Here is a 25,893-nt window from a genome sequence, read left to right on the forward strand (position 1 = left end):
TCAGCCCCACAATATACCAATTGGCAGTCCCACAGGAAGACTAAATAGCAGTGCCTCTCAGCTAAAGGAGCTGGGTCTCATCTTTTCATACTTCAATGTCTAGGTTTCCTCCCTCCAGCTTCAGGAATGCCAGCAATACATTTCCACTGTCTGGGAAAACAATCTCACCTCCATCATGTGCACATGAACTGGCCAGGAGCTTACTATACACGTATATATGCACCACAGGCCATATGTAGACACACACTTGGGATATTAGCGCAATGGTGTGGGATAGCGCATAGAATTGAAACTTTACATGAGCGGCCCAGTAGTCAGTGCTCAGGTGACACAGATAAAAAATGTCTGGTCAAACTACAGATTCACAAAACACGGTGTGTTGCCACCACCACTTTACATGCCAAAATCATTAAAGGGACAGGAGTCCCCTGTCAGTTGCACCTCACCAGGTCATAGGCCATCACTCATGTCACTCGAGGGGCCTAGGCCTTTACGCACACACTAGATTAGCATGGAGTTGGGGCCAAGATTTTTTAAAATAAAGGAGACCAGATGCTCACATTTGGGCGCTGAGGGCAGAGTAATACGACCATACCCCTTGCAGGGGAGTCATATAGCGGGCCTGAAGAAGTCATGATTGGCGCTTTTGTGGTAAAGTACCCCATCTATGTGAGTAGACGTGACGGCACAAGTCATCTAAATGTGGGTTCTTGCATAGTTGCTGTAGACACTGGCCAGGAACCTTAGGTAATTCCTGTTACTGGTTATGAATTCTGGTGTAGGAAAACTCCACTTCTCATCTGGTGTATGACAGACTGGTCAGCACTGACACTAAACGACAGCAATACGCCTCCTAATACAACCATAAGGTAATTTTATTTACTCTAAGATCTTGTTTAATTTGAATCAGAGAACATCTAAGAAAACATTTGACAAGATACCTCAGCAAGACCTGTAAGTACATAATGAGGGTACCTTCTTTGGCCAAGTCAGGAGCACTGTGATTTCATCAGACACTCCCACGTCAATAACCTCAATTTCTTTACTAAGCCCAGAAAAGAAATGTGCTCTACAAAAATACACATAGTGTGAAAAAATCTGTTCCTAGCATGACCAAACCTCTTCCTCAAAAAGAGAATGTGTTTGGGTCAGCTCACTGCCTTCCTCTTCTGAGGCCTAATCCACACTTTGGCACTCATTCTATGGTGGGCAGAAATCCTATTTTGAGTTAATAATGCAAGTGTAAATAATACATGTTGGAAAGTGGATCATTAGTAGGGGCAAATGTGTATCTGCCACTGGCAATAAGGCCACTAACACAGTATAGGGCTCAGAATAGGTCTTAGAAAAGTATTCCTATGCTCAACCCTTGGTGGCTTGGCTGCGAGCAGGCAGGCTTCACTTCAAAGACAGGTATGTAAAGCATTTAAAAACAACAACGTAGTAAATAATGAAGACACAATGCACAATAAAACTGCAACACCAATTTATAGAAATAGGAAATATTTTTATCTTTAAAATGACACTTTTTTTTTTTTTGCAGAGTTTTATATAGCGCGAACTAGAACCGAACCGAATCAGTTATCAGAGCGCTTTACATAGCACCAGTTACATGAGGACACACTTTCATTTTAGGCACGGGGAGATTAAGTGATTTGCCCAGAATCACAGGTGGTTTTTGGCGTCGTTACCGAGACTCAAACCAAGTTCCCCAGGTCCGAGGTCGAGCGCCTTAGCCGTTAGGCCAACCCCTCTCCCCACACTTAAACGACAGAAATCCAATGTAGCGAACTGGAGATTTGAATTTTCAAAGATTTAGCAATTTCCAGCACATAGCAACCTATAGCGCCTTATCAGGAAATATGGTTGCTAGAGACCGGGTCAAAGTCAAAGTTTCAGGCCGACCGCGATGGAGCCCTGCTCAACTACCACTCGCGGTATGTGTCGGGCACAGTTTTTACCTTCGGACTTAGAAACTTTTCTGGAGCTTTGCTTCGCAGGGTCCCTCAATGCTCTTCACCAGGCCAGATTCCGTGAGGGTTCGCCAGCCTCGCATGTCACCTACTCCCGGTCAAGCTCTGGAAGTAGGACCTACGGTGCTTTTCCGTAGGACAAACAAGGACGGCAGGATGGCTCACGGTTGAAGGCTGGCGGCTTGGCTGGCCAGGTTGAGTCGGTCCCCTTATGGAGCTTTTATCCAAAGTTGTTCCAAACTCCTGGAACTTCTTACTGAAGTTCCCCAGAGGGTCCCAAAGTGTCTCAAACTCACTCCAAAAATGGTCCTTGAAAGGTGATGACTTCAGTTCCCACAATCCACATGGACAAAACCCTTACAAGTCTACTGGTAGTTCTCCAGGTTGATGATCCTTGGTGGTGATGGTCCAAGTGAGGTCTGTTAACTTGTAGCTTGCAGAAAGTCCACTCATTAGTCCTTTTACAGCAAGGTAATCCACAGGCTGTAGTTTCAGATGGTGCAGAAGGAGCAATCTTCAGAGTGCAGGCCTTAGGAAACTTCTCAGCATGACCTGCCTTGCTTTCTTATGTTTCAATTATTATTATTATTATTATTTGACATTTTTAGAGCGCACTGTAACCCTACGGGCATCCTGTCGCTAAGAGATAAATCGGAAGAGACTATCAGCTGTGAGAAAATAGAAGGCATACCAGCATGAGACCTCTTACTACTGACCTGGGGGTTATACCCTAGGAAAGAGCCAGGTCTTGATTTTCTTATGGAACAGCAGCAGACTTTGTGTTCTCCTGATTTCTAGGGGGAGGCTATTCCAAAGGCGAGCTGCTGCCACGCTGAAAGCTCTTCCTCGCTGGGTCACTTTCTTTAAGCTGGGGAATCTAACAAGGTTGGTGGAAGAGGAGGGAAGGGTCCGGGTGGGCTCATACCACTGAAACTTGCCCTGGAGCGGCTTAGGGCCCTGTCAATGCAGTGCTCTAAACACAATGCACAGGGACTTGAACAGGATCCTTTGAGGTACTGGGAGCCAGTGTAGCTCCGACAATGTTTGTGTTGTTGAAGATCGGCGAGTTTGGGAGAGTGCTAACTTAGCTGCTGCCGCCTGATACTCTGCAATCTGGCAATCAGATATCCCGGCGATTCCAGTAGCAGGGCATTACAGTAATCCAGGCGGCTGAGGATGATACTCCTGACTACCATTGTTCTTGCCTGTACAGGTAGCAAAGGCAGCAGCTTCTGAAGACCTCGTATTAAAGTAAAGCAACTTCCTACCAGTTTGTTAACGTGGGTCTCCAGATTCAGATTTTCATATAAACTAATCCCCCAGGTTACGCACCGTATTCACTGGTGTCAGAGTGCCATCTGATGTTAGAGGCCAGAAGTCTGCTGGCAGACTTCGGGTGATCCTCCCCACCTTGCACTTTAGGATCTCCGTTTTCCCACTGTTAAACTGGAGCGAGTTTCCCTTCAACCAATTCGCCATTTTATGCATACAAGCATGGAAGCTATCCAGTGAGTCCGCCTGATCACCATCCAGGGATACCAAAAGCTGCGTGTCGTCGGCGTAGTTAATCACGCTGATGTTATAGGCTTTGATAATTCCCAGCAAGGGTTGCATATAAGCATTGAACAGAATGGGACTGATAGCCGATCCCTGTGGAACCCCATGTGAAACTTTCACAAATTCAGATTGGTAAGGAGGGAGTGCCACCACCTGCCATCTGTCAAACAGATAGGATCGCAGCCAACTAAGCGCCACCCCTTTCACCCCAAAGGTTTCCAGCCTTGAAAGCAGAATGTCATGGTTCACCGTATCGAAAGCGGCGGACAGGTCCAGCAAGATTAGAATTGCCGACTCGCCGCTGTCCGCCCGCATTCGAAGGCTGTCTAGCACCATCACTAAAGCTGATTCTGTCCCATGACCCGGTCAAAAGCCAAACTGTTCCTCCTCCAGTATGTTATTTGTCTCCAAGAAGAGGGACAGGGTCCTACTGACCAGACGTTCCACAATCTTAATCGGGTAGGGCAGAAGGCAAATCGGCCAGTAGTTCTTATGGCAGCAGGGGTCAAGGGTAGGTTTTTTCAAGAGTGGCGTAATAACAGCCTGCTTCCATTTAGACAGCACAATACTTGTGCTAAGGGATTGACCACATAGCTTTCGTAGAATGGGAAAGATTTCTGACCCGAGTTCCTTCATTATCTTATGAGGAAGAGGATCCAATGGTGAGCCAGAGGAAATACCTAGGGCCACTTGAATAAACTCCTCCTCCAAGGGAATTGGAAAATTATCTAAGGAGACCCCAGGAGCGGCTGACTCAACAGCACCTTCTTCATTTATACTTGTTGCCCCTTTATTTCGATCTAACAGGATGAGAGGAGGTAGATCTTCCATGTTTTCCACTATTTTATTTATTTTATCTTGGAAGAAAAATGCCAGTCCATCACACAACTCCGGGAGGGTTTAATTTTGCTGTTAGTACAATCAGGATGGGTCATATCTTTCACTATCCTGAAGATGTCCCTGGATTTATTTGAGCTTTTCGGTATGATAGATGCAAAGTGTTCTGCTTTGGCAATACTTATTTATTTTTTATATTTTGTTATTGTGAGCCTCCAGTTTATTCTATCTTTTCCCAGGTATTCCCTCCTCCACTGTCGCTCAGCCATTGTACACAAGAGCTTGAGGTTCCTTAACCTCTCTGTGTACCATGGTGCTGACGGACTTCCTCTTTTCCTAATAATTTTCAATGGAGCTAGCTGGTCAAATTTCCTGGTTAAGTGTTCATTGAAGGTGCTGTAATACTCCCTGTAACCTGTCTCTCAGGGTTGAACAGAGTCTCAGTATGAAACAGGGACTCACCTGCTTTTGCCTTTCTCAAAAGCCCTTTCCAGTCTCGGCTGAGAAAAGTCCTGACTTGTCTGACTGCAGGCCTCATATTATTCAGGATTTGAACAATAAAGGTAATTAGGTGATGGTCTGTCCACCCCACCGGTAGGATTTCCCCCATGACAATAAGGTCTTCCTCTGCAAAGATTGGATCTAAGATATGGCCTTCTCTGTGTGTCGGTTCAGTCACCCATTGCTTCAGGCTCAAATTAGCACAGGACTGAGTGATGTTATAAAAAGCTGTATCCATTCTTCCATTGGCCCACAGATTAAAATCCCCCAGGACTATTAATCTGGTGTGTGTAAGTGCCATGTTATTAATTACATTGATCAGTTCCTGCTGTTGCTGTGCATTGATAACCCCCGGCGGTCTATAGCAAATCATGCCGGAAAAGGAATGTCCTGACTCATCCTTAATCGAGAAGCCTAGAAACTCCGCACAGGAGATTTTGTCTATGTCCAGCATGATGATATTCAGCTCTTCCTTAAAAATAATTCCTGTTCCGCCTCCCCGTCTCCTGGATCTAGGTTTGTGCTGGACCTTATGGCCCGCTGGGCAAGCTGGTTCCAGTTCTAGCTCCATCCCTGCCACAGTCCATGTTTCTGTCAGAAACAGGACATCCAAGTTGTTAGTCTCTATCAATAACTGTATCTCAGTTGAGTGCCTGGGAAGAGATCTAACATTGAGCAAGCCGCAGCTTAGGCCCCCCTTTCTCCATAATTCGGGTACTGGCTCAGAAATATTATCAGGCAGGATATGATTTTGCTGATCCCCCCTGTGTGTCAGCCCTGTTGTGCTGTCTAGCGGCAAATGATTTAGCATGCCATCCGATGACATGGATTTACTATAGAGAGAGGTGATATAAGGCAAAGGGGACAAACATTTTAGGCAGGGCCCTGCATCCACCTTAGATTGAATATTCAGCAGAACTCGTGGGCAGGTTGCCTTTCCCTTCAGTGGATCAAGACTCATAAGCATATCTCTAGTGTAATTATTGTGTCCGTTTTACCTGGGGGAAAGGGGCCAGGGGGATTGGCCCTGGGCCTGGTCCAGGCGCGGACGGGCGCAGGCGAGCTTGCCTTTAGTGTGCCTTTGGTGCGCCGGCCGCGCGCCCGCTGCACCCGTCTCCTGCGCGTCCGGCATGTCATCTGGCTTTTATGTGAATGCCCCCGGTAAGTGACGCTGGGAAAAGGGGAGGAGCTATGTCCCTCCACTCAAACGGCCCACAAAGACCGCGGTTGACCGGGGACCTACTAAGCCCTGGAATGGAGTGAGGATGTGTGCGAGTGGTGACAGGTGCAGATTAAAAGATTCCTCAGCAGGTTTGTGCACAAAATTAAAACAACAGCTTCCTTACTCTCAATGCTCGAAAACTCTCTCGTTGCGCCAGGCGAATCGTCTACCTTTTATGTGAATGACCCCCGGAAGTGACGCTGGAAAAAGGGTAGGAGCTATGTCCCTCAACTCAAACGGCCTAAAAAGACGGCGGTGGACCGGGGACCTACTAAGCCCTGGAATGGAGTGAGGATGCGTGCGAGTGGTGACAGGTGAAGATTAAAAGATTCCTCAGCAGGTTTGTGCACAAAATTAAAACAACAGCTTCCTTGCTCTCAATGCTCGAAACTCTCTCCAGCAAGCAGCAGATCTGGGAGGCTCTGCCCCTGTCAGATACTTATTCCAAGTTCTCTGGGTCAAGCAGGAGGTCACTCCTTTCCAACGGGGTGTAGGGTACCGCCGCAAGGTCTGACAACTTCCTGCAGAGTGTGGCACTATTTTGTACTAGAGTGCACCAATTCTTCCAAATTCATAATGACTTATTTTCCAGCAGGGAGAGAAGAGCTGACTAAACACACCCCTAGGATGGCTAATTTCCATAGTCTGTCTCCCTTGCATCTGCTCATTCCTTCCTTAATCCTAGCATCTGGTTGGGGTTTAAAAGAGTAGAGGTGTAAATGACACGGATGTCTTCCCCTTCCCTTGGAGTCCATTGTTTACGACTCCTCTCCCTGCTTTGGCATACCTGTGTAAAAGAACACTGCCCTCCCAGCAGAGCTGGTCAACCCCGAGAGCTCTTTATCACCTCTTCAAAGAAGCCTGGCTAATCCACTCAACTCTGACCAATCAGGACAGACCACTGGAAGGCTGAATCTCGATTTACAAACAAGAAAGTCTTATACCTTCTTGTATGTACATTTTAGGAGAAATTAAATAATATCATGGTGTTGAGTTTATTAATACCATTCTGGGAAGTCTTTGAATGGTACTTTTAGCCTTCTCCTATCAAGAGTTATTAGTTAATAACTTCTTGCCATGTTAACTTATGTGGCAGGGGATTCGCAATGGGAAAAATAACTTGGGCCATTTTTTCAGCCCCAGGGCTTATAAAAAAATATTTTATAAATACTCTGCCTATATCTACAGGACCCCCACCCCTGGGATTCCTAGGAGAGACTTTAGGGGTTCTGAATATGCAGAAATATTGCAGAACCGCCCTCCATAGTGCTCCTAGCACCAAAGTCGATTTTGTGCAGCAGTTTATCACAATGTGCGGAGTGAAATGTGCAATTTCTCTTAACACAGGGCATATAAAACTCATTTTATACGGGTCCACCTTATACATACCTGACCCCCCTCCCTGCCCCCCATCCCCCACCCCTGGGACACCTAGGGGAGGTCCTGGAGGTACCTAATATGCCCAAACATTGTAGGTTATCCAGTTTTAAGTGCCCCAAACACCAAAGTCGAGTTTGGGTACAATTTACTTTTTAAAAGCAGACCTTCAACACAGGGCTACTTTTATACTAACCTCAGGCTGAGCAGTGCACACATGCAAGTGCAGAAAATGGCTGCTGGCCTCTAAACTACCATGCCCAATTATATACTAGGGACTGAGAGGTAGTTTCTATCCCCTTACCCTATTATGTACTAGGGCCCTATGGGGTAGGTCATGCCAATCACAGGGGTACCCCCAACCCATGGTGTACCCTAGTGTATGCAGGTGTTTTCACTGTATTCTTAGTGTCTTTTGGCATAGCACTGGCCCTGTTAGGCAGAGCCCAGGGTCAGTCAGAGTCAGTTACCACCAGTACCAGTCAGCAAAACGTTGGGGGTGCCCAGGGCACAGGATGACTTTGCAACAGTACACATCAGTTTTTTGCCCAACAATTGTCATCCTGTAAAACCGGGGGGAAATTATGTAAGTAAGTAGCACTCATATAAGTTTAAGCACCTTATAATGGGACCAATATGTACTATTAGTACTTTATCCCCTATTCTGAGCAGTATAAATCAGAATGTGGCACAAATTCTGCAGCTGGCAGCCTCAAAACCTGGGATGTCCGCATTTACTCATTTTGCTCAGTTTTTGCCAAATCAGCAAATAAGGGCAACAGACTTTTTACTGTTTATATCATAACCTAAAGTGTTGTTACAATAAGCCTTTATTACAGACTGTGTGCTAAATCAGCAAATAAGGGCATCAGACTTTTTACTGTTTATATCATAACCTAAAGGATTGTTAAAATAAGCCTTTATTACAAACTTTATGCCTAAAGCATTATTTACCAATATTTTATTGCATATGGGTTTGCGAGGGTTACGCTTAGGTCTTTTTTTGCACCCTTGATATTTTAGTGACTTCTAGTTCATGGATTCTTACCATTTCCGATTACTATTTAGTACTTTATAAACAAATTTTACAAAAAAACAGATTTTCCTTTCATTTTAACTGTTATGCAATGAGTTTGTACTTTCCTCCCTCCAAGCAACTCTTGCATGGTTAAGCTTGGGAGTTGTAGATGCTCATGGAAAGAGGTTTAACTCAAGCGGACAAGAGAGCTTCCCAAAATGTTACTGTGTGTACAACATATGTTTAGGTTCTGTCGACATCAGAATGTGTAATCCCCAGTGCATTTGTTGCACTTCATCCAAATGTTCATTGTTACTGATCTCAATAATTTAGTCTTAGATCTTTTCAAGTATTGGACACGATTGCCCTGACAAAACAGGGGTTCAAATGGATAATAAAGAATTGTCATGGTATGGCAGTCATCCACTAATGTCTCCCTTGAAAGCAATCACTATTTCTCATAAACACACACACAGTCTTGCTCTGATATACAGGCTCCAGCTGTATTACGAACATTGCATCTTTATGGCTTAAGTTTAGGTTACAGGAACGTTTCTTACTGAAAGTTTTCTGAAAGACTTGTAAGGAGACTCCCACCCTGAAAATGAATGTTAACCACAAGGAGCATATCACGTACGGATGCATGATCCACACAACTAATTCCACATCAACCAAGGCCTGGCCATTTCAGAACTAAATCTTCCAGCAAGAATCGGGTTAAGCATCAGCAACAGTTTTTATAGCTGCAAAATTAAGTATGTAGATGCATAAATATAAAATACATTACTATTGTATTGATGCTTTGGGAGGCTGTTGATAGAGTGGATATTCCATTTACATTTTAACGACAGAAATAATCGAACATGACACTTTTTGAGATAAAAATTAATAAGCATGTGTCAAATACATGTTATAGAAAAGATTACGACAATAAAGAATTTTAGTTACTGCATCGTATAAGCATGCAGAAAAAGAGTAGTTTAGATGATATCATACGTATAAGTAACATAGGTTGTGATTTAAGAAAGAAAAAAACCTATATTTTATTAACGTGTGTTAGAAAACCTGCAAGTGTTGAACTCTCACGTTATAAGGTTTACTTCTAATCATTTCTGAATATCATTTGTATGAAATAATAACTAATAAGATTTATCAAATAGTATGATCAATCCTGATTATGGTAGTGAATTTTACTAACATTTATTTCTTTGCGTGCAAATGTGTGCTGCGAAAATGAAGAAAAGTAGGTGCTACGCATTTATATTTGATGATGCTTTCGTGAAACGTATGGCAAATGTACTACATCTATATAACAACCTATATTGTCTGAAACAATATCAATAGTGTGTGGTTTAAAATGTATTTACATGTTTTTACTTTAAAAAAATAAAGTTTTAAGTACCCTATAGTGACACATATTATTTGTAATCCTACTATATGTTCCTAAGTGCATCAGAAGTTACACTAAAAACTTGATGAGCATATATGATCTATTTAAAGAACTTAAATCACTCTTTTACCTCACCATGCCTAAATTCGTGTTGTGTCTGACCTGGACTTAAACCACATTCCACTTTATGGGAAATATTACAGAATGCATAGAGTTGCCTGCCTATTACGGAAAGTATAGAACCAGTACAAAGTAAAGAAAAAAGTGCCTCACAAAATACCTTTTGCCCTTTTCTTCCCTGGGGTCCATCTTTTCCCTGGGGACCTTGGGAGCCCTGTAGGAAGCAAATATAGAACATGGTGTCATTAACGAATATATGATTATTCAACGATTTCAAGTTCCACGCATGCCTTTACCACGCGAATTTTACTTCGCATGTGTCTTTTGCACGCAGCATTTGACAACGCATGTTTTTACTCCGCAATCATAACGTTACGAAACATCTGACGTCCCATTTACATTTACATAATGATACTGATAGGCTACATGCAGTACGAAGGAAAAGATCGATGTTTTAAACAATAATAAACAGATTCCCTTACATTATATTTTTATTTTTTTCATAATGCGCTTAATTAATACCCTAATTTACAAAGTTTTGATTCATATCTTACCCCTGTACGTCTTTCACCATCAGCCCTTTCTTCCACCGACCACGGAAACAAGCGTCAAAACACGTCTATCAAAACTGATAACGGACTTCTATTATGACGTGCTCTTTTCCTTCAGCGTTTTGAGGCATTGTAGAACGTTTTTTTTTACGTTTTTGAAATTTTCTTCTTATTTATTTATTAATATCCGCTTGGTTTTTTTTGGGGGGGGGAGACCCCCCCAACCCCCCCTAGCCTCCCCCCAGTCCCCCCCCCCAGCCCCCCAGCCCCTTAATCCCCCCCTCCCCCCAGCCCCCCAGCCCCCCAAAGCCAACGCAGATCGTACTTGCAGAACGACGACAGGAAGGAATACCACTCGCGTGGTAAAGACGGTCGTTGAAGGCTTACGCGTGGGAAAGACCTTTGCGTGGTGAGTGACGCGTGGTAAACGTTATGCGTGTTATTTGCTTCGTAGTAAATGATGTTTACCGTCATTAACACACAATAATGGAACTTCCAAACTGCTTGATATGAAAGCAAAGGGGCAAACAGTGTGCAGAAGTAAAAGTGCCCCGAATTGATAGATCTTTGTGGTATACAAACATGCATGCATGCAGCTGAATTTGACTGAAGGCATCGTAAAATAAAAGAAACTAGTGAAGTAAATATGAGAGAATGTGTGTATAGTTGTTTGATAAAATATTTTGACCATTCCTTGAAAATGTGATAATTGTTTTACTCATTAGCCCCTTGCCGTTCACCCTCGATATTTTCTTTATCGCGCTGTAAGAAAATGTAACAGAAAAATAAAGCACCTACCTTTCCACCCGGTGCTCCATCTAAGCCATCGGTACCGCCTCTACCGACGTCTCCCTGTAAAGAAATGGCAGAGGTTACCGCTGTCTGTCTCCCAAATAGGGACAGCCACAGCTGCCAGCACTGTATTGTGGGCACCGTATGCAAGTGACAGAAATTGTAAATGACTCACAGTTGTTCCCTTCGGTCCAGGCTCCCCCCGAGGACCAGGCAAACCAGGGTCACCCTGGAACAGAAACATTCACACAGGTTACGCACAGATCCTGCATCACTGAATGTCCTCATGTAAGCACGTATGTAAATGCACAGAGGCAGGGAGAAGGAATGAGATCAGATTAGCATGACAGTTCCTAAACCAAGTGAGTGGGTCAGGAAGGAGTAACAGAAATATGTGTACTGTGTAAAATGCACTTGGTGGCCAGTGGTGGAATATGAAAAATATAGTGAAATGAATTCTCTTAGCAACTATTGGAAAAGGTAAAACAAGCAACCAAAAAAAGCTTCACTTTATATTTAAAATACGAATCTGTGTTTCTTCTGCTGCATCACCACAGCAAACATGCATTGGCAAAGCTAACAGGCCTGCTTAATAACTGAAAATGCAAGGCATGCTTATTGGTTTTTGCAATGTTTATTTGTAACCCTTGTTGGCAGAAAACCTCAGGGCTTCATGGACGTAAGTCAGGGACATCATTATTTTAAACCTGCTTATGAAGAGACTAAGGGCCTGATTTACCGTGTGGCAGTTAGGATACCCTGTCCTCCAAACTCTTGGTCCGCCTGCCTCATTTAGAGATCAGTGGACCCTAAGTTTTCTCTCAACAGAGCCCCTGTTGGTTCTGTCAATGGAAAGCTTCCTCCATTGAAGCAAGGGTATTACAACACCTGCCTATTTATGGTTGCTTGTGTAATGTCCTTTTCTTCAATTCATCATGGTGACCAGAAAACAAAATTAATGAACCCCCGTGGCAGTCATTCGTTTTTTGCCTTTTAGACACAAACTCCAGCTTTAGGAGTTTGTTTCGGAAACAAAAGCAAAAGTTGAAGGTTTGGCGGATCACCAAACTTTTTGTACCTTGAAGGAAACCTTTGACGGCAGTTCCTTTCAAGGGACCGAAAGGATCGCTGGGCCAGCAGTGATCTCTAAATCTGTGTACCATGGGGATACTAAAGGTAATGTCCTCCACCATCCCGATGGATACTACTCCATCCGTCAAACTTAAAATCAGGCATTAACACACTAACCGCGGGGGCAATTTCGCCGCAGTGCGGGTCGTTCCATTGAGTAGGCGGGGCCAAGTCGGCCAACAGACGTGCGCAGCACTACGAAGGTAGTGCTCACAACGGCTGTTGTCATGAAAAGGCTTTCAACTAAACCTTTAAAGAATTACCTCTACAGGCATAACAACCATGCTTCCATATCATGGTGCCCCATTACCATGAGAGCTCGCGCACATCTGTAACTACAGCACTACTTCATCTTTCTTTTTGCATGATTTAGAACTCAATGCATGCAAACATTGGATAGGAGCAACTGGATAGAAAACCATTGTCTGAAACATAATTCTGCAGAAGAGTATGGTTTTGGGGTGCAGAAATGATATTCGCCCTTTGTCATAAGGGTCCTTGCAGATGGGAGCCTGTCGAGGTGCATGTAAGGTAATTCAGCCTAGGCAATGCGCCCTTTGCGCCACACATTCCAGCCTTCTGTTCTCCCCTCTTATGATGGTGTCAGCAGTATAGTGCAAGTCCTTTTCAGCCTTAAGTCTCTGGTTCAATGAAAAATTTGGGGATTCTTTACAAGCCCCTTGCGCTGCTGGTAAGTTACTTTTTCCCATGTTAAAAGTGACGCACCGACGGCGCAAGAGGCTTGTAAAAAGCCCCTGTCTCTCTACCACTGGGCCCTATTCACAGCATTATTTTGGATATGTAAAGTTGCACTAATGTAGTACTTTTCAACATGCTCTAAGATACCTCTATAAATTACTCCCAAAACATCTGAATTGTGTTTGCTGATTAATGAAGTACAATTAGTAGAAATTGAAATGACAGTGTCCTCTTTGCTGTTTAACATAACATAACGTGTATTTGTAAACGCACGTTCACCCAAGGGTATCTTGGCGCTGAATAACAGATGTTTGTTGTTACCCAACTCAATGGTAATCTGTTTACCTAATAGGGATGGATTTAAGAGTGCGTAAAAGAGTACTCCTGTAATACTTCTTCCCGTACTCATAAATGCTATGTAGATCTGCTTCAATGAGAATGATTTTCACTTTGGGGGAAACTTTAAAACTGACGTATTCTCCTAAGTGTCTTAGCAGGAGTGCAGTGTACTTTTAGTACCAACTAACTGGTCCTCTACTAAAGGATGTGTACCAGGAATGTATAAACATAATGTAATTAGATAGCAATATCGTAGTAGTAAGGAGATACATTACATGGAATGGGTGCAAAAACTCACAAAGTACATCAGAATTAAGTTAAAAGACTAATGAATCTTATGTCCACTTCAATACCAATTAAAGGGAAGGACTTTTGATATCATAAAGGTGAGTAAACTGTTAAGAATATAATGTTGTTTTTGTGACTGTAGCAGGTGGCGAGGATTCAATGGCAGAGATGTAGATTTATTGTGTATATAAATGGAAAGTCACAACATTACAGTGTCTCTATTGGTGTTCCTCTTGGCATTTTGAGTGGTGCTTGTTTAAATCAAGGTATATATCATTTAAGATAGATCATCAACTAACACATTACATATGTTTCCTATGACCCATTCAAGAGATTCCAATTAATATCTGTTGAGCACGCCACTGTAGAACAGCATGACATTATTTTGATTGCAAATAATATTGATAAAATCATATTGGAGAATGTTTTTGCATAAATAGAAAAATAGTAGAATGAGACTATTTTACAAATGAAAATGTTCCTTTACCTTATTGCCCAGGATCCCTTCTTGACCTCTCTCTCCAGGAGATCCAACATAACCCTTAGAGAAAATACTGATAGCATTACCACCAACACAGCAATACATAGGCATATATTTTTTACATTTCAGTTGAAGGTAAATATTTGCTTCAGCTTTTGTCTCTCCGTGTGGAATATATGTTCTGTTGTGGTTGAACCCTGTACCCCATATTGCTGGTTGCTCCCCACCTAGAAAGGTATTTACTTGTCTTTGACGTAACTATATTTGTGCACGTATCCACCATGAAAAATTAACTGTATGAGGATATTCACGAACGTACAGGCCCGTGAATACTCATTTACTTTGCAGGAAGACCAGTCCAAGAATGCACACACCCACTCCTTACCCTAAATTTGTGATTTTGCAAATTTCACCTACAGGCCTAATTTCCCCAGTAGGTGCACACTCATCTCCAATGGCTACTAAGCTAAGAACCTAACTTGCAATCATAGAAGCTATTATCTCTAAAAAACCGCACTCTATTGCCTTAATTACGCAGTACCCAGAGATGTCTTTGTTATGCCTGTGCTGTTCATCACTCAATTACTCTTAAACACTTCTTTTCACTAAGTCACCCCTGGATCTTGATGTCTACCTACTTCCCTTCAGTCTTTACCGGCCTCTCAAGCTATACCTTTTGTCTTCTGACTTTTCTTTTTAACTCATTGTGTCCTCCTGTGATTGAGAACTTGCAAATCCTTGGAATAGAGTCGGCCTGGTTAAAACTCAACAGTATCATAAATACATTTTTAAATTTCCTACACACTTTGTGCTAAATTTACAACATTTAGGGGCATATGTACAAGCCCCTATCGCCATGGGAATGTCACTTTTTGTGACGTTCCCGTGGCTATAGGGGCCTTGCCTTATGTACAAGGCAGCGTTAAGCCACTTAATGTGGCTTAATGCTGCTTTGTACATAAGTCACCCATTCCTGCTATGTTTAGCATGAAAGGGGAGTGCAGTGGGTGTTGTGGTGGGCGTTCCACCGCAACATCCACTGTATTTGACGCTGCCCCCTATGTACAAGGGTGGTGTACATAGGAGGCAGCACCAAAATTAAGACCAGGAAAATCCTGGTCTTAAGTTGGCGAAACTAGGAGAAATTTATTATTTCTCCCCCTTTTTGCTTTTTCTGTGTGTGCTGCCTTGTGCACATATGGAAAAAGCAAAATGCCATGGTCTGTTAATGTACAGGAAGGTGCTCCTGAGGCAACCTCAGAGGAGAACCTGAGGTAGCCCTATTACATTAAATAAGTGCTAACTTTTGATTTGTAACACATGAGCATTTACTGTTTGATGCCAGTGAAATTATTGCTCTTAGAAAGCTGGCATTTTCTTGCCCTAACTATTTGGTGCCTGCAGCCAGTCCTAGGTCAACTGGCTGGATGCAGTTAGGAGTTGGACCTTGTTTAATCTTCCCAGACAGCCACACAATAAAGGGGTTAGGTGTGCTTGGATTGGCCATCAACTAGCAGGATGGGGAGGAGCTGGGCACAGTCCCACTTGCAACTGAATAGGCTGTTTTCTGCCTTCACACAAAGTACTTGTCACCACTGTGTTGTCCCTGAAGCCAGCTTGGGATCAGGGGAGTCAAGAAACTTCAAACACTTCAAATTAACTTTTCTAGTAACTTTTCCTGGTTCAAAGAAGGCACCAGGTATAAATCAGGGACCATCAGACCCAATCTTCAATTCACTTTCTGGATCTGCAGAAGAACTCTCAGAAGATTGCCTGATGCTGAGACTGCCTTGAGCACTCAGAGGCCGAGCCTGATGCTTGAGCCCTGCTTCATCACTTGAACCCAGGACTACCAAGTTACTCCAATGGCTAGTTTGCTGGACTCCTAAATAGACCCCCAGTGACATAAAAGGCTCCAAACAGCTTGAACCCGCATCTGGAACACAACGTATGTAAGTCCTGAACCCCCATATGGTGCCCCTCCAGTCCTAAACCCTGGTGGTGGTGCTAAAGGTGCCCAGATCGCCAAAATACAAAACGTGGGACTCCACGATAATGCCGCCTCCTCCTTGGACACCGCCTGCAGCCTTGCCCTGCTGAGCTTTACCTTCTAAGAACATTTTTCTTCAAAATGTCTTTTACGTCTAAAGGTAAGCACCGACTGGACCAATCCACTTTGATCCGGTCTTGCGCGACTAGATGTCGTGGGTCTTGCTCTGATCTTTTAGGCACTAGCTTTTACATTAAACTTTAAAAGTTCATAACTATAGTTCTACTGATTGGATTTTTGACGTTGTGATGTCAAATAATTTATTAACATTTACTCTATTTTTCTAAATTGGTGTGAGATTTTTCTTGGGTTTTGTTCTCACTTTATTACTGTTTGTGTGCTGAATAAATACTTTACACATTGCCTCTAACTGAAGCTCGACTGCTTTTTGTGCTAAGCTACCAAGGATTAAGAATAGGTTAATTTAGTGACTTTTGTGGCCCACCCCGACAGGGATTGTGACTGGTGCTTGAACGGGTCACCTCTAGGCCTGGTTGGAGTTTGTGGAGTTTCACTCCTCGGAACTCTGCAAAGTGCCAGAAAAACTCAGCTGCGCGCCATGGAGTTCTGCCAGTGGCAGAGTAGGTTAAGTTGCACTGCTCACACTTATTTTTAGCGCCACAAGTTTGTCTGTAAAATCAGAGCAACTGGCACTACGCATGGCGCCAGAGGGCGCTGCTGCTTTCTGCAGCTCGAGTAGACATTCTACTTGAGCAGCAGCTTCCTCAATGCGAGCGGCAGGCAGATTCCTCAAGGTCAGTGATCGAGACCAGCCACGACCGCCTGCGTTGAGAAATCCCACCGGGAGGAGGTCTAGAATGCGATTTTTGTCTCATGAATGCGCACCAACTTAATGTTGGAGAGCCGCTTGAGAGAAAAAACTCTGCTCCGCGTCTCTATGTGAAGTTTTTTGCAACTCTGCACAGAGTAGGCAAAACTCAGCAAACTACGCCAGCGGAGCAGAATTCTTCATCCAACCCTAGTTACCTCCCATTCAACCAACAACCTAATTTCTCGCAAATAACACCAACAATAATAATAATAATTACAGCATTTATACAACGTTATCTACTTAGTCTGAAAGTGCTGTAATAACTTGTGTTTCTATTACAGAGTCTAGTGATACTCACGTTATTAACCTCGATTGTGAAGCGACATTACTACTCTGTGCTATGTTGCCAGTTTATCAATCCATCCGCTTTAAGAGCTAATATTTCAAACAATGTAGTCCTGAGCCAGATTTCCCATAAGGCATTTTGGGGCAGATTTATGAAGGCCCTGCGCCGCCGGTGCGTCACTTTTTCCCATGTTAAAAGTGACGCACCGGCGGCGCAAGGCCTTCATAAATCTGCCCCTTTGCCTTTAGTATACTCTTCTAGCCATGGGGCCTCATTTATGAGGCCTTCTGTGAGTTTTGCGCTTCCGATGCGTCACTTTTTGTGACGCATCGGGGGCGTAAAACATGCCTACTGATGCGCACTATTTACAAAGTGACGCATCTAAGCAGATGCGTCACTTTGTAAACCCATGCGCTACATTATACCTCCGTCAGGTATAATGTATGCAGAGTGGGCGTTCACCCGCAAAAAGCCTCGTAATAGTGACGCAGTGAAATCTATGAGATTTCTCTGCGTCACTTTCAGGACGCTGTTGCGTCAAAATCTTGCGCCTGCCTCACAGCACGCGTAAGACTGACGCAAGCCCTTTCACATGGGGCTTTCCCCATGTGAAAGGAAGCATTGCTGGAGTTGCGTCACTTTTGTGGCACACTCCAGCAATGCGTCACTTTTGCGCCTACAGATACGTCAGAAATACTGACGTATCTGTAACTCCTTGCGACATGATGCGTCATATTATAAATATGACGCATCAATCATGTCGCAGGGAGAGCGCAGTGAAAAGTGATGCATCGCTGTTTTCACGCAGCGATGCGTCACTTTTCATAAATGAGGCCCCAGGAGTCTTGCTGCTGTTCTTGAAACCTACACTGTGTTGATACCCTACGCACGCGGGCGGGCCTGGCTGCCTCCTAGGAAATGATGACGGATAGGGCAGACGAAGGAGAGATGTGACGTATTCATTATATTGTTCACCAAGAATCCCCTCTCACCTAAAATCAACCATCCTGAATGAAGTGATAACAATAATGAGACGGAAAGGACAAGGTTTATATGTCGCCTCTTGTTATGGTGGTTTCATGGGTTACGTTTGTAATAAATATAGGCGGCGAAAGGTCAACAGTGGCGGAGTTTATTTGTGTCCACCTGTCATACTCACAGTGGTGCCAGAGTAGCCTGAAGGCCCCTCGGATCCATCGTCACCCGGATCACCCTGTGGAGAAAAAGTCAGTTCATCAACAGAAGCAAAGACATTTCGAAGAAAGCATGCATATCTGTTCGTTCGATGATTCATCACTGTAACGAGTGGCGAAGACAATAACTACAGGCCGAGCTTTCAAGCTGTAATGAGCGCCTCTAACGAAAGCCTGTCACGGGCACGTGCGTTTCATCAACTTCAGTCAGCTTGAGAGACCACAGGCGGCTGCTGCAGGCTCGGGCAAGCATGGCGGCGCCCAGGCTGCTGCCTGGCACTGTTCTGTCCCAGGCACAAAGGAGCACCGCCAAACTCAGGAACATTCATATAGGGACCATGTTGAACATCCACATTGTGACTTCTCTCTAGGCCTATGGGTGTGTTATGGAAACCCCGGGCATAGAGAGCGGTGTTTGTATCAGCACTTTGGTGGCTACCCCTTAATTATTGTCGCAAAGAAAGAGGGGACATGGAAGAAAATAATCAGACATCGGCTTCTTGTAGCAGGGAGTGTCTAGCGAAAGGTTTGTCTAAAAAAAGTGAGGGATGGAAGGAGTGAATTATTCTCAGCCACTGGTAATTATTCGGGCTTTATCCCAGTTCATTATTTTACACACCATTCCACCTCGGTTTGGAACCAGCCATATGCAATTCAGTTCGCATTAGACCAGGGTCAATAACGATTTGCATATGGCTGGGTCCAAACTGAGGTGGCATGGTGTGCAGAATAACCTTGGACTGGGGGCGGCCCGAGTAAATTACAAGTGACTGAGATTAGTGAAAGCATTCCTTTCATCGCATTTTGTACATTTTAGAGTGTCGCCCTAAGAAAGGTTTATGACATCACCAGTCACCACAAAGCTTCTAAGTATCCACCTTCAGGCTGTTACCACTGGGATACACCATCCACACAGTCATTTCACTAACAAATCCGGTCGAGGCGCATATTTGCCAACTCAGCTTACTACACGAGGCACAAAGAATTGACTTAATTCTCAATACCTCTTTAAGAACAAAAACATTTGTCGAATTAGGCCATCACTATGTATGTAATGTGACTAATTTGATTAGGAAAATTATAGATCGATTCTTTTAAGACTGAAAACAACTACAGCAAGGATCAGAAATTCAAGCGACAAAATCCTCTACTCTCCACCAGAGGACAGCATTGCACAACCTTTTGCCCAAAATCTCGTCTTTCGTATCATTTGCCTTAATTAACTAAATGCCTGGGGCATTGACTTCTCTGCATTGTTTTCTTCTGTAAACCCCACCTCTTCATTCTATTTTGGACACTACATTAGTCAAGCAGTATTGTCTCACCTCCACCCTATAAATTCTAATGATCCACCTAACCATGAGCTCCGAATAACATACAAAAGTGCCTTTTAAACTACCTGCAAGTTAGGTGGCGTGATTGACAACATTCATTATAAAATATAGCACAACACAGCACAACATTAAGAGAACAACATAAACAAAAATATCACAACACAGTACCAAAACATTACACAATTAAGTTCTCCACTTCCTTTTACAAATTAGTTATATTTAAAAAATACTAATGATTTGCCCTGCAGAAAGTACAGCAAAATCATAATCATATCAAAATGAAACTGCCCTTATATCCCAACCAAAAATGACAATGTGAGAGCTGCATTCTGTTTTAGCTTTAAATGCAGTAGAACCTAAACTTGCGCTGAGCTGAACCAAGCATATCTTTTCCGCCATCTTGAATTAATGTTGCAGCACACCACGTTATCGTTGTTGTTTTTCCGGCTCTAAATAAAAAAATGTAACCTTTCCACTCAGAGAGTTCCCAGAGGCTTCTTATCACGCTGTACCTAAGCAAGGACATCTCAGCTGTCTCAGGCGATTGTTTTTACAGTGTAGACTGTGGTTGAAGAAACCGTGAGAGCAACTCAATTCAGTGCAATAGTATTATGAGAGAATCTTCAAATGTATTCAGCAGTAAAATATGTCATGCTTGTTCCTCCGTGATGCATATCCTAAGAACCATGTACCTGTCTGAAGTCCTAAAAAAAGATGTACTTATTCTGTAACTAGGAGCCCCTTTTTCCCACTTTGCTATGAAGAATCTATGTTGGATTTTCCATTGAACTTTACAGAGATGTTTGCACTTGTGATTTGTATTCTTTACTGCCAACCATACTGATGATATATTTTCTGTATTTTTCTTAATAATTCTTTCTATAACGCCTTAACATTTTAACCCATGTCTTTCTTTCCTATTGAGAATGTCACAATTCCTACTATTGATTTGAGATCACAAGAAATAGAGACCGGTCCAGTCAGGGAGCACCAATGTCGGTATAGAGATTACACTGCCCCTGGTTCAAGCTGTTGGCATGCTCATGGTAAGATTTTGAGAAACAGGTTTGCGTGCCAACACCCCCTGCACTAAATTTCTCTGCCCCAGAATGAGTACCCATAAATTGCTCTCTGACTCCTGCTGCAGGGGGTGGTGCGTTAGCCATCTCTGTACCTCTTTCGAATGAATTATCATGATCCGAGTAGAAACACAAAATATATTTAAACTTGTTTATGGACCAATAATAAAAGCGACTGGGCAGAGGTTTACAAAGACAATGGAACCAATTGTAAATTGTTACAAATATTAAACAAGTAAACAATACATTTGTGCTTTGTGGTATGATAATCAGGAGGACATACCCGTGGTCCAGAGTCACCTCTTCTGCCTTGTGCTCCTTTGTGACCTCTGTAGCCCTGTGCAAAGATGGAAAAATTGAAATTTAGGACACTTTACATGAAGTAAAAATAATAAACATGAGTGGGGATTTTTAGACAGTTTTTAAAGTAGGTTAGACATTTTAATGGAGATTCTCAAGGGGTTACTCCTGACTTACTTCAAGAGCTCAAGAGTAAGCTAGGAGTAGCACAAGAGTAAGTCAAAGCAAAATCATGTTGAACCGGTCCCAAGATGCCCATCACACCCAAATTCTCTGTCAAGCACACATGCTGTTAGACCTGGCATCTTTTGGTTTGGTTTCACCTGTCTTTTTGTCTCTGGCCTCCTGTTTCTGATGGGTACTGCATTTTGTTTTTGCTGGTGTAAGGACTCTAAGCATGTTACCAATGCTGACCAGTGCGAAAGACCAAGTGCTTCCTGTCTGAAATGTAAATGTAATTGGTTTCTCCATGATTTGCATATTTGATTTACTAGTAAGTCCCTAGTGCAGTGTACCATGCATGCCAAAGGCCTGTAAATCAAATGCTACTAGTGGGCTTGCAGCACTGATTGTGCCACCCTCACAAGTAGAACTGCAAACATGTCTCACACCTGCCACTGCAGTGTCTGTGTGTGCACTTTTAAACTGCCTTTTTGGCCTGGCAAGTGTACCCATTTGCTTTCTGATAAAGTGCACCCACTTGCCAGGCCCAAACCTTGCCATTTATAACATCTACGGCACCCCTAAGATAGGCCCAAGGTAGCTCCATGGGCAGGGTGCAGTGTATTTAAAAGGCAGATAATGTACAGGTGTGCTTTACATATCCTGGTAGTGAAATACTGCTAATTTTGTTTTTCAGTACAGCAAGGACTATCTTTTTCCATAGGTTAGCGTTGAAGCTGCCTCGTAACATCTTACAAGAGTATCTTTCATTTGGGAGCAGATAGTAAATCTCAGGTTGGGGTGTCTGGACTCACAATTTAAAAATAAATCTTTTAGTGAAGCTAGTTTTTAAATTGCAGGTCTGAAAATGCCACTTTCAGAAAATTGGCATTTTCTTCCTTTAACCATTTTTTGCCTCTGCCTGTCTCGGACTACACATTTGAGTTAGGATGGCAGTTGGGCTGTTTGTGCAGTCACTCTATACAGTCACACAAAGGAAGATGAGGTGTATCCTGAATATCTTGTAGGCCCATCACCAGTCTGATGGATCTTCCTGAGCTAGAGTGGTGGGAAGAGTTGACACTGAGACCTGAATAGGGCTGTCCCTGTCCTCACACAAAGCTGTCCCTACACCCCTGTAGTATGTCGGGGGGCAGGGCAGGGAAAGGCAGGGTCTTATGCACTACAAAGAGTATCCTTTGAAGTTTGCCTACTTCAAAGGCTGAAATTGGTATAAGTACTGGGTTGTGACCTCATATACTCAGAATACTTTTGGGTTGAGGGCATTCTGCCAGGAAGAAGAGCTGGATAACTGTTAGAAAGGACTGCCACTTTGCTGTCTGCTTTGCTGTGTTGGCCTGCTGCTTTGCTGCTTCTGTCCTGGGAGTGAAAGGACTGAACTTTGCTTTCTACATCCTGCTTCCAAGGTTCCCCAAGGGCTTGAATTGAGCTTGCCTTCTTTTAAGATGTCTCTTGGACATTAAATACTTTACATCTTGCTAACAGCACTTGGAATCTTCTGCTGAGGGTCTTGTCTTACCAAGAGATGCCAAATCTAGTTCCTGGGCCCTTGGAGTCAAGCGGACTGTGCTGCAACCCAAGAAAAGAAACCCCAATGCCTTCATTGACACTGTGGTCTGCACCAGATGCACCACTCCGACTTACATCGCAACCCCCGGTTGCCGACGACAGCAACCTATTGACTGCAACATCATCATCGAGGCTGCTGCCCGCTCCGGAGTAGCGGGCACCGATCATGAAGAGCATAAGCACCACCCCTACTCACACGCCAGCCCCAACTTAACTGACAACAGCGCTCCAGAATTGACGCCACACCACTGCCTGTACCAGAGCCAAGGGCACCCTCATGAAAAGCACGACGCACTGCCAGACTTACATTGCAGCCCCGGTCAGCTGACACCAGCGCTTCTGCATCAACACTGTTAGCTCTGGCTTGTCCAGCAGATTTATCCCCAGGCTTTTTGCTGTTTGGCCTTCTGTTTCTGACCTAGTCTTGTTGGTTTTATGACTCTGGACACTTTACCACTGCTCATCAGTGCTAAAGTGCATATGCTCTCCCAGTAAATGGTTATGATGGATTGGTGATTCCATGATTGGCATATTTGATTTACTGGTAAGTCCCTTGTACAGTGCACTGTGTGTACCCAGGGCCTGTAAATCAAATGCTGGAGTGGGCCTGCAGCACTGATTGTGCCACCCACATGAGCAGCCTGTAAATGTAACTCAGACCTGCTACCGCAGTGTCTGTGCGCAGTTTGGTACTGCCATGTCGACCTGGCAAGTGCAACCACTTGCTAGGCCCTAACCTTCCCTTTTCTAACAGGTGAGTCACCTCTAAGGTAGACCCTAGGTACACCTGTGGGCAGGGTGCAGTGTTTGTGAAAGGTAGGACATGCCCTGATGTGTGGCATGCTCTGGTAGTGAAATACTGCCAATTTTGTTTTTTACTATTGAAAGCTTATCTGTCCCATATGATAGAATGGGAGTTTATTTATAACATTTTATAAATATAACGTTCCATTGGAACAAGATCGAAAGATGGAGTTTAGTATGCTGAACTCAGAATATAAAATGCATCTTTTAGTAAACTTTTTTTTAATTGTGTGTTTGAACATACCACTTTTAGAAAGTAGGTATTTTCTTGCCTAGTTATCCAGTGAGCCTCTGCTAGGTTGTGTATTGACTGTCTGGCTTTGGAGTGACATATCCTTGGGATGTGCATTCTGTTCAGACAGCCACAGGGGGGGTTAGGTGTGTCCTGCCTTTTCAGGGAGAGTCAGGGCTGGGCTGAACAGACCTGGGCTGCATTCAGAGTAGACGGAGGAGATTTCTTTCACACCTGAATGGGCCTAGTCTGCCTGGGACAATGCTGTCTCCACCTACTGCCAGGAAGCTGCACCACAGAGTACAGAACTGTTTCGGCTGGGCAAAGTGCTTCTCTGCCACAGGGAACAAAGAGATTTACTGTATAAAAAGGGGCACCCAGACTTTTAGATCACTTCTGGAAATCAACAGGAACCTTTGCAAAGGAGATGAGCCGGAGAAACTTAGGAGGAATACTTCCCCTGTGCTGTTTGCTGTCTGGGGTGGGACTACAGTGGCTAATTTCTGGCAAGGAAGGGAGAAGGACTTTGTTGTTTGTTGTGTCCCCTGGTTGAGGAAGATCTCCAAGGGCTTGAAATTGAGCTTGCCTCCTGTTCTGATGTGTCAGGGACACAAAGCCTTCACCCCCAGCACCCCGGAATTCCCTTGTTGGGAGTTCTGAGCCTCTGGAGGTTGTTCCTGCTGTTGGGAGCTGGAAAAGCAATGCAACGACGAGAAGCGTGACGCAAACGTACCTGTTTCCGATGCATCCCTGAAGAAACTGATGCAGCGCCTCCCCGCGGGCTTTAGAAATCGCTGCACGCTGCATCAAGTGCACCAGTCTGAGATCACCGCACCGATTCCGACGCAAGCCCTGCTGTGTGCCTGAAAGAGCCCACGCATTGTCCCCGATTGTCGAATCGCATCGAGACGCCAGGTCTGTTGCATAAGTGGGGGATGCGGTAAGAAATCGACGCAACACCTCCCGAAGCAGTAAGAAACCGACGCATCACTTCCTCTCTGGTAAAGAACCGACACATCACCTCCCCTATGCAGCAGTAAGGAACCAACGCATCACCTCCCCCAGAGCAAGGAACCGACGCATCACCATCCCTGAGTGTAAGGAACCGACGCATCACCTTCCCTGCGACCCTTTTTCTTTGTGTGCATAACGCATCCAAGGTACTTTGTGTGAAAAGTGTTGCATCTGCAATTTGCTTTGAACTGAACAATTTCTACCATTTGAAAGTCATGTTTTTATTACTGTATTGTGGATTTTCGTCGTTTTGGTCTTGTTTTGTGTAGATAAAGATTACTTATTTTTCTAAACTGGTATGGTGTCAATTTGTAGTGTTTTACTTTGTTACTGTATGTGTTCACAAATGCTTTACACACTGCCTCTGAGATAAGCCTGCCTGCTCGTGCCATGCTACCAAGGGGGTGAGCAGGGGTTATTGTAGAAGTGTATCCCCCATACCCTGACTAGAAGCAAGCGTCCCTATTTAGACAAAGGTACCTACCTCTTCCAAAGAGAGACCCCTATTCCTAACAGACAGCGAAAAGCCGAAGCTTTCACTCACGGCCTGATCTTAAACACTGAATCAACGCTGTAAGGAACCGAGGTACTGCACCTGCCAGTGCAGCCTCACATCTCCTGCAACAGTAACCAACCAACAAATCACTTCCCCTGCCCTGCAGTAAGGAACCGATGCCTCACCTCCCCTGCAACAGTAAGGAACCGGTGCAGCACTGGCCTCCACAACGCCTTACCTCCGCT

At 44.0% G+C, this 25,893-nt stretch overlaps 1 protein-coding gene across 1 annotated transcript in view; it reads right to left on the reverse strand.

Annotated features, from left to right (window-relative positions):
- Positions 1-25,893, reverse strand: part of LOC144827569 (uncharacterized) — a 209,194-nt gene that overhangs the window by 93,430 nt on the left and 89,871 nt on the right. Inside the window, exons 10-15 of the mRNA XM_078685827.1 lie at positions 21,334-21,387; positions 18,604-18,657; positions 14,283-14,336; positions 11,514-11,567; positions 11,345-11,398; positions 10,156-10,209 (exon numbers count right to left, since the gene is read on the reverse strand). Coding sequence (XP_078541953.1) covers positions 10,156-10,209; positions 11,345-11,398; positions 11,514-11,567; positions 14,283-14,336; positions 18,604-18,657; positions 21,334-21,387 — 324 coding nt within the window. The remainder of the gene's footprint in view (positions 1-10,155; positions 10,210-11,344; positions 11,399-11,513; positions 11,568-14,282; positions 14,337-18,603; positions 18,658-21,333; positions 21,388-25,893) is intronic.

This window comes from Lissotriton helveticus, chromosome 4_1 (genome assembly GCF_964261635.1).
Source record: "Lissotriton helveticus chromosome 4_1, aLisHel1.1, whole genome shotgun sequence".
NCBI classification, from domain to species: Eukaryota; Metazoa; Chordata; class Amphibia; order Caudata; family Salamandridae; genus Lissotriton; species Lissotriton helveticus.